The sequence below is a fragment of the Haliotis cracherodii genome, unplaced genomic scaffold (genome assembly GCF_022045235.1).
Source record: "Haliotis cracherodii isolate W230 unplaced genomic scaffold, xgHalCrac1.p SCAF_10, whole genome shotgun sequence".
NCBI classification, from domain to species: Eukaryota; Metazoa; Mollusca; class Gastropoda; order Lepetellida; family Haliotidae; genus Haliotis; species Haliotis cracherodii.
The window spans coordinates 12,388,372-12,403,881 of record NW_027266265.1 but is presented as its reverse complement, the minus strand read 5'-3'; the positions used below and the strand labels follow the sequence as shown (position 1 = coordinate 12,403,881).

Genomic DNA, 15,510 nt, shown 5'->3' with positions numbered 1-15,510 from the left:
AATTACATGATAGTTGTAATGAAACAGAAATTCAAATTGACAAACAAAGAAACTAATTTAGCAGGGGTAAGAGTATTCGGCGTCATGGCAGTCATCACCTGTTTGTAAACATAACGATCAATCTACTGCAAGTTCAACTCCAAGCATGGTTGTGGTCACCTATCACAGTAGGGAGTTTCGACAGGGGCAGTGATAGTTTGGAGAGCTCCGCAAACTGGATATCACAGTGAGGAGCTTGACAATCGGACATGCTGGGCTAATTTTGCTAAACAGCATCTGATAGATGTTCAGTTTCAGCAAGTCTTTGAATGCCATTTATGGAATTTACGGATGTCAACTTCTTTATTATGAGGAACACAACATTTCGGAGTTTATACTTTTAATACCTGATAAAGGAGTAAAAATATACTCCGAAACGTTGTGTTCCTCAATTGAAAGGTTCCGCAAGTCCTTACTACAAAATGGCTCGCACTGCATCACAAACACAGCAGATCTATTTGATAGTGGTAACAGATGCCACATACACCATAACATTTAGCTATTCAGCATATCTAGGACACAGCTAAATTTACCACAAATTCAAAGATCATGTTGATCAATACCTGCCTCTGCCGCCCATCTGTTGGTGCTAGAGTTTGTTGCCAGTTAATGACGGAAGTACTACGTGAGCCATATCGGAGATGTAATCTTCCATAGTGACCCATGTGATGGTGACAGGGCACTTTAAAGTCTGTAAGTAACGGTTGCAGTCACCCCATATGCTACCAAGTATCAAGGCTCATCAACATGTTCCCAGCTAACTACCCCCAAACCACAGCATAAAACAGAAAAAAAATTCCAACAAAATTCAAATTTTTTAAGAAATTTCTGAAAATATTAAGTGACATTTTCAGGACACAATAATTCTGAACAGATTCTGCCGTTGTTGTTTTTTTTAACTTTCTGCCAGTGATGAGTCACAGCAGGACTTGGGTACAAACTTGCACAATCTACAATAAATACATTCACTGTGGATCCCTCATTAACCAGTGAAAATACATAATGAAAAATGCATTTTAAAATTCCATGACATTTTATGGGTCTCAGAGGTGAACCAGACCAAACAGTCTCATGTAGCCAGTTGGTTGTAATATTGACAGAAATCAGGAGACAACGTATCACCATACCACATGTTGCCACAAGTTGACAATACTTCCTATTGATTTGGAAATGATACTCAATAAAAACAATTACTGTTACAGTACCAGCATCTCAGATAAAGTAGGATTCCTATCTTGAGGTCAATATAAGATATGATTCTAGACTGCGTTTTGCTTGCATTTTACTCTTACTCTATAATTCAGTAGTCCTGCATTTTGTTTGTCTGTCACTGGCATTGCATGTTTTTTGCAAGTAGTAATGAATATTCAGGAGAAATTGCTTCCAATGCTCTCTATAAAGGGTCACATATCCAACCCCATATAACTGCCACTGGAAGTACAGAGTTTAAAAAAACGCCACTTTTGATGTTCTTTGTGAAATTTTGTCATGTCACACATACATGAAACAACAGATAGCAAGACAAGAATGCTTGAATCTGGTACCTTGCAGCGTGACGTCACACATAGATCAATTCAGCATCCACAGGAACACATGGCACTTATGGCACTATGTTACCGTAGATTTTACACAGGTTCCAGACAACTATCACAGCCCGTACCATCCCTGACAAAAGAGGCACATCTGCGAGGACAGTCTGATTACGTCTACACATCTAAAGCCCTCACATCAGGCCCTTCGGTGAAAGCCACTGTATTTCAGCATGTTCAGTTAGATCACAGCGTGTCAGCTCAATGTGGGAGGAAAGCCCAAAGTGACCCATGTCATAGACACAGCAATGTGTACACTTAGTTGTAAGTTAGCTTGTAAAATATCGGCTGGTATTTCCTCAGAATGGATTATCTGTTTCATCATGATCATCAATTGAATTCGTTTCTTTGAAAATAATGAAAATATCTCGGCCAACAATTTGACCAATGAGTTCAGCCATCAAGGCCATCCAGCCATGTTCTGCTAATGAAATATGCATCTTGAAATTATGACTGGCTACTGCTGGCGATATGGCCAATCTCTGAGCTCAAAATAAAATGTTTTGATGCAGTTACTCGACAGCATTTCATATGCAAAATGTTTGCTTATACAGTGTAAAGAGTAGAAAACAGTGATACGCCCCGTGAAAAGCCACATACCTACTACGTGTAACAAAATACAGTATTTGGGAGTGTATGATTTGGAGTTTTAACGCGGATTCATTGGATGCACATTCATGTTGTTTTGGTATTGGGATCCTTAATATGTTTTATTAGATTGGAATTAATTCAAGCACAGTGCGCCATCATGGCCCATTCGTAATTTCAATGTGCACCAGTTGAAATTGAATGTGCCAATGGCGCAACCTGGAACAAACTCTGAATAGCAACGGCACCTTAAACCATCATGTGCATGAGGGTGATGCATTATGAATGCACATATTGACCATCAATCCACACCAACAGCCTCGCCAGTCGCCAAGGCAATAAACCAATCATGCCTGTTATTATCACACCATTGCCTCGGTCAGTTTGACCACCTGTCCTCCATTATATCAGCAACATCATGACATTGACAAAAATGAGAGTAACATAATGTATGTTTAGTTAATTGGGCGGACTAACAGGTTTCCAATAATTCCTTTATCTAAGGGTCAAAGGCAATATACTCATGCCAAGAATATTTGGAATCAATACCATGCTTGATTATCAATAGTTTCGACAGACATGAGGAGGAATAGAGTTCAACATCCTGTTTAAGATTATTGCAGTTATATAGCAATATGCATACACATGGGTGTGGTTGCTTGTGCTAGTCCGATTAATATCGGTTTTATAGTGCTAGCCCACTAAGATACCATGCCGTAGTTAAACATGAATACCCCACTCAGACAGTATAGGACTACAAGCCTCTTCGTCCTTGTCTTATCCTGTTGATGCCGAGCACCAGGCAGGGAAACAAGTACATCTTTAATGTCGTTTGGTATGACGCAGCCAGGGGATCACACCACTGACCACCTGTTCCCTGGGCAGATGCTCTATCTACATGATCTACAACACCACAGGTGCAGTGTCCAGTGTCCAGTGTTGACAGATGTCAAACAATGAAAAACACATGCATAATCACAATCACAATAGAATGGAGATGGAACACACAGGACAACCAAGGATGCACTAGACTACATCCCTGAAAACACTCAGTTCTAAACATGCTAAATGAAAATCTTGGAAATGGCGGAGATGTTGAATACTATTAGTTATGGTACTTTAGTTGCCATATGCACAGTGTCATGCTAGGTTAGCAGAAAATTATTGGGCATCAGCCGAGCCCAATATTTTTCTACTAACCTAAAATGACACCATATACAGCAACTAAAGACACCATAACAAATCTATGAAGCTGAAACGTTTTCACTATCTGATATCTTTACCACATGTCATGTCAAAATGAAAACTTGACACAACTGTAGACGCTGAGGGTCAAAGGGAGACTACTTTTCAAACCTTTGAGGCCAACCCTTGTTGGAAATTTTTAACCATAATCATTATCAATAAAGTCATGAGTGTGATTTTTTAAAATTTATATCCTTGCACATCACAGTTAATAATATTAAAACACAAAACAGCCTCTAATAACAAATGTCTGTACCAGAATTTTCATGCGAAATATGTGAAGTGGGTGTTCAAAAATCAAAGATGGCTGTTACTGACAGCATACCATCTCGTGTTAAGTCAGTAACAACCATTTTGGATTTGTATTGACAGTGTACAGGCTCGTATGGGGTTAGTAGTTCTGATCTCTGATTGGTGTATCTCTCTTTGAGGCATAAAAAAAGAAATCTGCATTATTAGAAGGTAAAGATGTTCAGAATACCCTCACAATTCTATTGCAATAGTCGCAGAACCTTAGCAATAAAATGGCTATAGCGTTTTCAACTAACATGACACCACTGCAATAGTCAAATTGCTCCGCAACTCTATTTTATCAGAGAATCTCGGTCAAGTTTGTTTTTTTACCCTAAAATTATAGAAAATCACTGTCAGTAGCTGGTGACTGATTTTTACGGCTGGTTTTGTTCTGTAAACATTGCATGTCCAATAAACCTATTGCTGATCAGAAAATGTTTTGTAACCTTTATCTCAACATGCTTCAAGTGTTTAAGTGCTTGCTTTCCTTTGAAGTCAAATCTCATGTAGTAGTACTGACATCCACAAGCAATGACTTCCCTTTGAACATGCATACAATGTTGGTAATTGAACAAATACTGAAAGTCCATTACTTCCTATTACCAGGAGTAAGTTATCAGATTTATACAGTGTGTTTGTTTCTTTTAAGAAATGGTATTGATTCTAATCCATATCTTTTATTTCCTTATTCAAATTAAAGGTAGGGTTAATATTCTGGATTTACATAAATACATCCTTCAGCTGTTTAGTGAGTGAAGTCAGTGTTCAAAATTGAGCAGGAAAGACTGGGAGTCTTTGTCATATCCCTAGTGTTAAAAGATAAATATGTAAGGGAACCAAAGTCTAAATAACATAGGAGCAAACCTCAAGGACCCCAGAGCCCTCATTAATATTAAACAGTCGAAGAAGATGAAACAGCTTAGTCAGCAGTAATTAGCTGTGTTTGCACGCCTTATCATGGTCAATGTCACAGACTCAAAAAGAAATACTCCCAACTCACAACACTGCTTAAAATGCAAATTACAATCACACTGTCATGATACGCGAGGTGAGATGGGGTTTAACGCACTGGTCAGGACTAATATCAGTTTTATAATGCAAGCCCAATGACATACCATGCTGCAGTTTTGACATGGATAACCCGATGGGACACAGTATACTGAGTCACAACCAACCAGACCTTGTTGCATCCCCTAATGACGAGAACTAGGCAGGATAATGACAAGTAGCATCTTTCAATGTCTTTTGGTATGACGCAGCTAGGGATCGACTAAAGAGGCTCTATCCACAAGACCGCGGAGCCGGTCCACTGTCATGAGAAATGACTAAAGATATTGCAACATATCCTTCACAATTTCACAGCTAGATAATTGCAGCAGGCTCTTGTTCCTCAGCAAGCTTACTTCACAGAAGGCTAGCATGACCTGAACTATACAATGGTGGCTGTAAAACACCACTAATAGGATAAATTAGCATATCCATGCGTAGTTGATCAAAATACCAAAAATAGTTGGACAGCTCTTGACAGGAAATCCTCTTGAAATTCCAAATTCATAACTTTCCTAGTTTTAACATTAGGCAAGTACTGTCTGTGCCAAATTCTTTGAGACAACTAGCCTGAACATTGCTCTAAACATCATTTTTAATAGAATGTAGGGTTATTGTATGGCCTATTTTCAGCTGAGCTTATTTTTTCGTTTATTTGTTGTTTAAGGTTCCAGCTATATGATGGCGGTCTGTAAATAATCGAGTCTGGACCACACAAGCCAGTGACTGATATCACGAGCATCGATCTACGCAATTGGGATACGATGACATGCATTAGCAAAGTCAGCAAGCCTGACCACCTGATCCTGTTAGTCGCCCCTTTCGACAAGCATAGTTGCCTTTTTGGCAAGTATGGGTTGCTGAAGACCTATTCTCACCCGGATCTTCATGGGTAAGCTGACCTTATTAGATCAAACAGAATTTGACTAGATTAGGGCTTTGCAATAGTAGCAGAATATGGTTTTACACCACAATTATCAATATTCCAGCAATATCAAGGAACAGGACACAAGAAATGGGCATCACAAATTGTACCCATGCAGAGAAACGAACCCATGTAGGGAAACGAACCTCTACATTTGGCATGTGTGAATGCTTTACCACCTTACTGCCCCTTTTAACATGAGGACAATGTATGCCTAATTGATGCTCATCCTTGATTTGAAACACTGGTAACATTGTGTCCCATCTCTACCACAAGCTGAGCTCAGGCTAATCAGGGGAATCAATGATACCACCTAACAGCAGATCAAAGGTTGACCCTTACCTCACTGCACTGGTTATGCAACAGTGACGTCATTTACTCCACATAACACAGACAAATTGGCAAGGAACAACTGGTTCATACAGCAACCAGTCAATAAAACCCTCTTGACTCCTTCATCCGTTATCATCATCAGTTTCTCAAAGTAAGGGACAAAATGAAGACACCTTCAAAAACAAATGTCATCAACACAATGTTCATAAAAATGTTAATGGCTGCATTTTTCAATTTATGGAACAAAACATTTTGAATCCCAAATGTCAACGGTCTATGGCACTGAAAACAGGAACCCCAGAGGACCTTGTTTTCTTTCAGACAAAAATGGAACAGCCATGTTCAGTTTTAATCACAAACAACATAACGTAAAATTCCAAAACGATAATTCGACTGAGGCTTATTATTTTCTGGGTCACGGTGGCCTACAAGATGTCAGGCTCAGCACCTGACAGCAAGGTTCTCTTCACCATCATATCCCCATCCTGCTCCATCCCACCCATGACAAGGTTGTCAGAATTGGGAGACAGATGGCACTTTGTGTCCTTGCATTCCTCTAACATAGTTGCAGCGCCAACCATACCACCATTTCTTATTGATTTTTGCCTCCATGTTGCAACATTTGACAGGTGCCTCTTCAGCCAATTGAACAAGTAATACAGTTGGCTGTACCAGAAAGAGAAATGTACTTGCATGATTCTGTTCATTACTGGATTGGCCTGTCTGTCACTAGTGCAAAAAAACGTGTCTGAATAGACCCATAGATTTATGCTCAAGATCTTGCAGAAGGTAAAAACATAATCAGGACAATTTGATTCTATGGCTAAACACAGTACATGCCAAGAGAAAACAAGCATTTCCATAAAATAAGAATGTTTTATTTTGTTCAAGAAGTCCCTGTGTTAAAGGACATGTATTTTCATATATGTTATTTTTGTCAACTACTGGCTGCAACAATATCAACATTGAACAGCCCTTAAACATGAGCCGGGGGGTTAAATTGTCTTTTAAAATATAATAGAAAGGGCCTAGTGGTCTGTTCCACAAAGCTATCATAGCGCTATGGCAATGGTAACTCCAATACTTTAACATACATTTATGATTGTCTTTGCTCTAAGATCACCTTGTGGATCGGGGCCCTGAGAATGGCTTAGTACTCAAGGTTGCTTGGGTGTATTCTGATGCTCTTGTTTCAGGGACCCGTGAAGATCCAGGATAGAATAGGTCTTCGGCAACCCATGCTTGCCATAAAAGGCGACTCTGCTTGTCGTAAAAGGCGACTAACGGGATTGGGTGGTCAGGCATGCTGACTTGGTTGATGCATGTCATCGATCCCAATTGCACGGGTCGATGCTCATGACGTCAATCACTGGATTGACGTGGTCCAGACTCAATTATTTACAGACCGCCGTCATATAGCTGGAATATTGCTGAGTGCAGCGTTAAACAACAAACAAACCAAATCTTGTTTCAGGGTCTGCATAAGAGACTGGTGAACAGTGAGTGATAACATAAGCAATAATCCCCACTGTCAGGATACAATGCCCCAGTAAATTCCAGGCCACACACCTATTCTACACTGCACACACCCCAGGGTTGCATGTGAGAGTCCATGTGAAAGGGGAATGTATTTTAGTTTTAACCACCTCAGACATTGTGCACACAACAATACATGTTTTATTAATTTTGTTTCTCTTAACTAAAAGGGACCTACTGGTTGTTTTCTGTACATCTCACTTAAGAAAAACCCTATCAGGAGTAAAAGACCTTCATAAATTTTCAAAAAGCATATTACAGCAAGGCAGACAACTCTGATAATCATGACATACCAAATAAAGCCCAGCATTTCTACACCAAGGTCAAATACTGAGTGAATCACGACAGACTCCATCTTCCCAAGGCAAGGGAGTTAACCGACTATAAAAGTTTAGTTTTCACCCTTGCCGAACTAGGCTGCAATCATGGAGTTGTATTCTGGCTGGACTAACCATGCTAAGGAGTTTATCCATAGTCCAATCAAAATCACAAAATGAAATCAACATCCAGTTCGTAAACTGCAGTGCAGACTTCGGTCGATTGCAGGATTTGCAAAGCATTTGTACCGTCAACTTATCATCAACTTTTTAATCAAGGTGCTCACCTGATTTGATGATCTGAGCGAAGTAAGACACGTTTTATTACAATACAGATCTTGATTATCGATCAGATCTTGTTCACTGGGTGCCGCCATTTTGTTTGAGGCAAATGCAAGTGACATAAGAGATAGGGATCTGATTGTCAGTAGGAGGGACATAGAAGGGACTGGTGGCGCTACGATCGAACACAGGTATTCCGGCCTAGTTCGGCAACTCCCTTGCCTCGGGAAGATGGATAGACACAAAATGCCCCGTATTTCTACAGAAAGGCAGAACACACAGATCATCACCCAATAAAAAACTTCTAAATAGCCAGAACATCCCTTAAGTTCTACAGCACTGCCTACACACCACTAAGAGGCATCCAGCAAGGTGTCAGCGGTCTGTTATCATGGTTATTCTGCTGCTGATAAGTGCTGGCAAGAAATCCTTATCACATTATATGAAATAACAACACAAGAGTGTAAATCTTACCAATTGTTCTAGACTGTCCACTTTGCTGTCTGGAGCAAACATTGTTTGGACCATAAACTTGTGCCTGTTCTTCTCCGTTGGGTCATACTCGAATGGCTGTAACATTACTGAAATGACACAAACAGTAAGGCCTTGAAGGAATGTCTGTTGAGCAGGAAGTATTCCTTGCATGTAATGACTAACTGAATAAAATACTTTATCATCCACAACTGACTTCCACAGGACATATCGCTTGGGTTAGATCAAGCAATATATCACCCAGGAGATATTGCAACAATGGATTTGCACCACAATGCTTTGCAGTACATTGTGATGTCATTTATTAACCTGACATCACTAATCTCTCTGCCAATGAAGCTGGTTTACTGTACTTTTTACACTAACAGTGTTCCCGTGTACTGGTAATTACCAATTTTTCAACCGGTAAAATTAGGCTTGGACCGGTTATTCATGTTACTGCCAGTCCTTGTGGACCGGCAAATAAAGTACCTTATAAATCTTGTTGAACGAAACATCAGCAATATTCATATAAGTATATTTTTCGAAGTCAGATTGTTAGTTGCCATCTGGGTTCCCCATGTCTATTTTTAGTGCAAGGAAATAACATTTAGCTTTGCTTCAAGGTTAAATACATATTTTCAGCGATTAAGTCTTGAAATATTTTTTTTAAAAAGAGTTGAAAGAATTAAAACCAGGTAATTTTCATTTGTTGAAAGTTGGGATTGAGAAAAATTAGGGGGACTTGTAATTTTTAGAGTTGCCAGTCCTGGTGGACTGTCAGTTTCAAAAGCCAGCGGGAACACTGACTAAAGCGTCCGGTTATTACTGTTTACAAACTTAAAAGTGAGAATGATTGTGGATGAAACATACAATCTCACCTAACTTGTCCTTTGATATCAACACTTATCAATAAAACTTAAAAGTCTTTGTCAAGCCTTGGAGTTTTCAACTTTTATTGACTTTTAAGAGGATATTTTTCTTTTCTTAAATTTCTTATTTTCCGAAATTCAGATGTATTTTAGCATTGAAGTTTAACATTACATTCCACAATGAAAGTCTCTAGTACATCAAACCACCTAAGCTGAAACAATAATTGTATTAATATACAACCAGTACAACCAGTCCAACCCAGCTTAAACATGTTAAAGGGACATAGCTCCTAGTGTAGTAGCAGCTAATCTTACCTGCCACTGTGACCGCGAGACCAGGCTCGATGATACCACTGTTGGGCCTGACACAGTACCTCTTGGGTGCTGTCGTCTTTACCTTGAAGCATACTTTCTTGTCTGATGGATTCTTAAGTTTCAAATCAGCTGTCACTACATCTGTGAATGGTCCTGAAGTGAAAAAAATTAAAAATACTTACAAAAATAGAGCACCAATTACAAGTTTAAGTTCATTTTTTCAATGCCACACTCAGCTATACACGAGTCGTAAGATTTGGACCATAGATTACAGTGTCTGGACCAGATAATCCAATGATTGCCACTGTGCCCAATGATCCACGCCATCAGGGTAAGATAACATACACTCAACCAAGTCCAGGACCATCAAATCACCTCTTGAAGTGTTCTCAGACTTTGGTCTGCCGAGTCTTAACAGTAAGCCAAAAGTTGACTTACCACCGATAATAGTTCATGGCAGGGATGTCAGCAATACTAACATCATGTACAGTGTCGAATTGTCAGTGAAGAAATCAACATATTTCAGGTACCTGCTGCCATGGCAATAGCCCCATACGTTTTCACAACACACCAAAAACATAAAAACTGTTGTTATGTCGAACACACTCTGCATTATCCAGCATATCATTTTGAGACCAATTAATCAAATATTCATGCCCCGGACTGTTGACATGTGAATAGGTGAATGCATGCAATCCATTAGAGCAAGTATTCAGTTCCTAACGTGACTTTCAAAGTCATAAATTGATTGGATTGATTGCAACATATGACCCAGGGCTTAACAAAAGAATCAGACCATACTGCAGTATCCATGATCAGGGCCAGTCTTCTCAACAGAGTAACCCCTACTTACACTAACAGTGTTCAATACTAAGGGGTCCTGGATCCTTGAGGTTTGATGTTTAATCTACATGATGTAAGGACCAACAAGTTTCCAACTTTTAACATAAGAGTTACAACAAGGACTCATCGACTTTCATGTTTAAAAAGATGGAAACAGCTACCCAAAACAAACACCTGAACGCAACCAATGGTTTAGCCCATACACATGCAATATATGACAAGTAACACTCAATGTGGGTATCAAAAGATTCATTCCAGATCAACTGAACTGCATTCTTGAAAGTTGTAAAAAAAGCAAAAATAATTATACTTTTATCTCTTATTATCTGACCCATGAGAATAGGTTTTCAGCAACCCAATCTTGACATAAAAAGCGACTGCTTGTCGTAGGAGGCGAGTAACAGAATTGGGTGTCAGGCTTGCTGACTTGGTTGATGTATGTCATCATATCCCAACTTGCATGGCTTGATGCTCATGATGTCAATTAGTGGATTGTCTGGTCCAGACTCCATTATTTACAAACCCCTTAATCTTATTATCTGGCTGACCCCTAAATAATGATGCTGGGTACATAATTACATTATATTCTACTGATAATTAGGCTAAGAGCCAAATTCAGGCAAGCAATCTCAAAAGTGGCACAGAGTAAAACTATAGGTTTATAACACAGAAGAATGTGGGTACCAGACTACCAGTTACCCAGTCAGGAATGAATAGCTGAATCATCACATTTTGGTCACACCGCCACCTTTAAACCAATACCTTTCAGCATGCTAACTGCTACTGATTCACGTTGGCAGCCTTGGCTTAATTCCAGGGTCATGATTTTAAATAATGAACACAACTCAAGGTAGCCGTTCTCATTTTCACAATATATTACTGATTCTAAATTGATTGTCGAAAACGCAAATAAATACCACCAGAAGCACCTTACAGTGTTAGAAACTAACAGTTTTAGACCACTAGTCCTTATAATGATAACATATAGCAAAACCCTTAAAAAGGGCAAATTTCTTCTAGTCCTTATGATACCTTAACTATTTGGCAGTTTGGCAAGGACTATAGGACTAGTGCCAATTTCTAACACTGCCTTAAACCTTTGCTCTCGCAAGCTCCCCACTTTTTAACCTATCCATATCACTAACCTACAAACAAATTGGACTGAATGTTGATAACTGTGGCATTATTCCAGCAAGACTGACCATTTCAGTGTTATCATGTTGGTCTGTAAATAATCAAGTCTGGGTCAAGCAAACCAGTGGCTGAAGCTGTTCAAAATTAATCAGAGAGTCTCCAGGGGTCCTCTCATACCTCTAATGTTGAATGTTTAATGCGTTTAGGGGTCACTAGATTCAAATATTACCAGAGGAAACTTCCTGAGTGAGTGAGTGAGTGAGTGCCCAATTCAATACATCACAAACAGCAGTGGGGTAAAAGGCGACTATGCTTGACGTAAAAGGCGACTATGCTTGTCATAAGAGGCGACTATCTTGATCGGATGGTCAGGCTCGCTGACTTGGTTGATGCATGTCATTGTATCCCAATTGGGTGGATTGATGCTCATGATGTCAGTCACTGGATTGTCTGGTCCAGTCTCGATTATTTACAAACCGCTGTTATATAGCTGGAATATAACAACAAACAAACAGCAGTGGGATGAACAATAAACAAAGTTTAGATCCTTACATCAGAGATAATAAGAACTGTCTGTTCAATACAACACCAATACAATCACAGACATTGATCACCTGATTGATTGTCTGACTGAACACCAAGCAGATCTAGGCCAGTTGGATACTAATTACAAGATCGATTTTCCTCCCCATGTTCAATTGCCTTCTCATGCCGATGAAACAGAAACTGTTAACTTTTTAAATTGATTTTTCAACTACAACAGCCAATACATTAACGATGTTAAAACTGAAAGAAATTGAACTTCGTACCAAGATTAAATGTGGTTATTGCAGTCGTTTGTTCTATGTTTTTATACTTGTCCCATTTGTCTTTCCAAAAAGGACAATCTGTTCAATTTCTTATTAACCAATTGATTTGTTATGTCAAAGTTTCTCAACATCAAATATATCCCAATTTATCCAAAATTTGAATAAAAAATCTGCTACTGAAGTCATCTGGGGAAAAATAAGATATTGATCACAGAATTCAAAGTATGGCATGGGAATATGGTATCAGTATCACATTGTCAAAAGGTTGTATCACAAGTTACTGCCAATATTTTAATAAAAATATCTGTATTGGTTTCCAAGAACAACTTGTGGTCCAATAAATGTAACAAGGTGAGTCCCAAACACAGAAATATTTGTCAATTTATATTTTGCGATTGTGTCATCATGGCCAAAATGCAATGAGCAGTGTTTTACTTGTCATAACTGCACAATGAATCTACAGCTACCTTCTAAACACCCACACTAACATGACCAATCAGAGATCAGCTCATTGACTCCAGCTCCAATCAAGTAAAGCTCATTGATACCATCACCAATACTTACAGTTTCAGACAACAGATCACATTGGATCTTAATTTCTGGATAGAGCTGAGGTAATCTAGTCTTGCCAAATCATTCTAGGCTTGAGATGGACTCATTTTTTTTTATTCATATAGGGTCTGGGAGACTGACTAGATAAATTTGTCAAGAATCTTACTCCCAAATGATTCTCTACACCCTAAATCCCCATTACCTATAGCCCTGTCCTAGAAAACCACAATTTGTCGAATGATGTCAACATCTTCAACGTCGTTTCTAGTGTGACATCAGTCTGTCCTTACTTCAGAATGAGATTCGAATGACGTCAACAATGATGTCTGGATGTCCAGAAACAATGCACTGGTGCATGGGAAGCGATATTTTCACTAGTACACATAACATATTCGACGTAATAAGCGCCCAGGGCGCTCTCAAAATTAGAAATAGGGAGTTATTATTAAAATATTATTTTGGTGGGGGAAAAAAACGAGTTGAAAGATAAATTTCGTGTTCATGTATGACAGATATATTTTTCCAAAATTAAATTGCCCATAATTAAAGTTGCATATAACACACGGGTGCGTATCATACGCTAATAAATAAACAATGTGAACATTGATCAATCGAAAGGGGGGCTAATTTGATTTGTTTACTAGCCAATATATTCACAAATATCGCTGTGGGCACTTATTAGAGTGGGGCGCTTATTACGTCGAATACAGTATACTTTTAAGGAACTCGGTTATTGGTAACCCTGTGGGTGATCAAAGACTTAAAGAGAGGAATGGTCAGTGGGTACTGTTTATGTCGTGGCAAAAGTAAGTATAGAAAGAGTTTTCAGGTTATCATGGTTTGGTTCATTAACATAAGTTGCTACAGTTTAAAGTGTGTCACATTACTGAAATAACTGTGTGCAAGTTATGTTGAAAATCACTTAATTCATGATCGATCACTGCTTGGCGTCAAACATCCAATCTTCGACTAATGATTGATCATCAGTTTTAATCATCTCTTCTTCTTTTTTCTTGGTCACATCAGATTATTAACAAACCTGTGCATGTTCAGAAGAGCAGAGGATGCTGCATTTATCTGACACATACAAGCAGGAGACATCTACAGACAGTACACACATGAACAGACAGCAGACAGCAGACAGCAGACATGCAGACAGTGCCCCGACAGCAGACGTGTAGAGACTGCAGACATACACTCACAGAAGACATGTCTACTTGCACGTCTATCAATTTGCACTTCTCAATACCTTTCTACACATAGAAAATGTAATGCTACAGGAATATGTAATAATATATGCACGTAGACCCATGCAGAGTTATACAACGATAGAAACTAACAGTTAAAGTCCACTGGTGCTTATAATGATAGCATACAGCAACACACTTAAAAATGGAAAACTTCTAAAGTGCCTTATGATACTTTAACCATTGGTCAGTTTGACAAGGACTATAGGCATGATAGGACTAGTGCCAATTTCTAATGCTGTTATACAGGATAGTTTTTCTATTTGCCGTAGAGCTTGTACCTGCATGCAATTTAATAATTTTTTTAATTTTTGTTGTTGTTAACGCCGCACTCAACAATATTCTAGCTTATGACAAGCATAGTTGCCTTTTACGGCACTCATGGGTTGCTGAAGACCTATTCTACCCCCGATCTTCACAGGACACAGGTTATACCATAGTAGACATACACATCTCCTGGCAAGGGTGTCAGCATGTACAGAGATGTGGCACTCTCCATCCAGCAAGTGTCCCAGGTGCCGCTGGGCAGGTGACCCCTTGCTGCTACTGAAGAGTGAACAACCTGTCAAGTGTTACTGGGCATGGATCATGTGTGCATCGCATCTACATATGATGACATCCAAACCAGCCTGGTCTCAGCTGAGAGCCTTGTGTACTATACCAGTGACACCTCTGTAATTTAAGCCTGATTGTTCTTGATAATATATCAGTTATCACAACGTAAGATAAGTCCTGGCAGAAAGAGCACTATGAAGTCAGTCTACACTCATAACTACATTATCATACAATGGGAAGGTTTCTCGGCTTGATAAAGCTAACAAATAAAAAACAATATCAGTTGGGGTCAGATACCATAAAAGATGCAAAAAATGAAAGGTCAGGTGGGTACTTCTTTCAGTGTTTACGAACAAACATTGTGTCACCCATATCAATCAGCGATATGGATAAAGTCAGAATTAACCGTCAGGAATCTGGAGTGAGTGAGTGAGTATGGTTTTACGCCGCTTTTAGCAATATTCCAGCAATATCACGGCAGGGGACACCAGAAATGGGCTTCAGGAATCTGGAGAAA

The 15,510-nt window shown here is 39.1% G+C and overlaps 1 protein-coding gene across 1 annotated transcript in view; it reads right to left on the bottom strand.

Moving 5' to 3' along the window:
* Positions 1–15,510, bottom strand: part of LOC139454066 (vesicle-associated membrane protein/synaptobrevin-binding protein-like) — a 65,141-nt gene that overhangs the window by 12,340 nt on the left and 37,291 nt on the right. Inside the window, exons 2-3 of the mRNA XM_071235564.1 lie at positions 9,854–10,006; positions 8,670–8,776 (exon numbers count right to left, since the gene is read on the bottom strand). Coding sequence (XP_071091665.1) covers positions 8,670–8,776; positions 9,854–10,006 — 260 coding nt within the window. The remainder of the gene's footprint in view (positions 1–8,669; positions 8,777–9,853; positions 10,007–15,510) is intronic.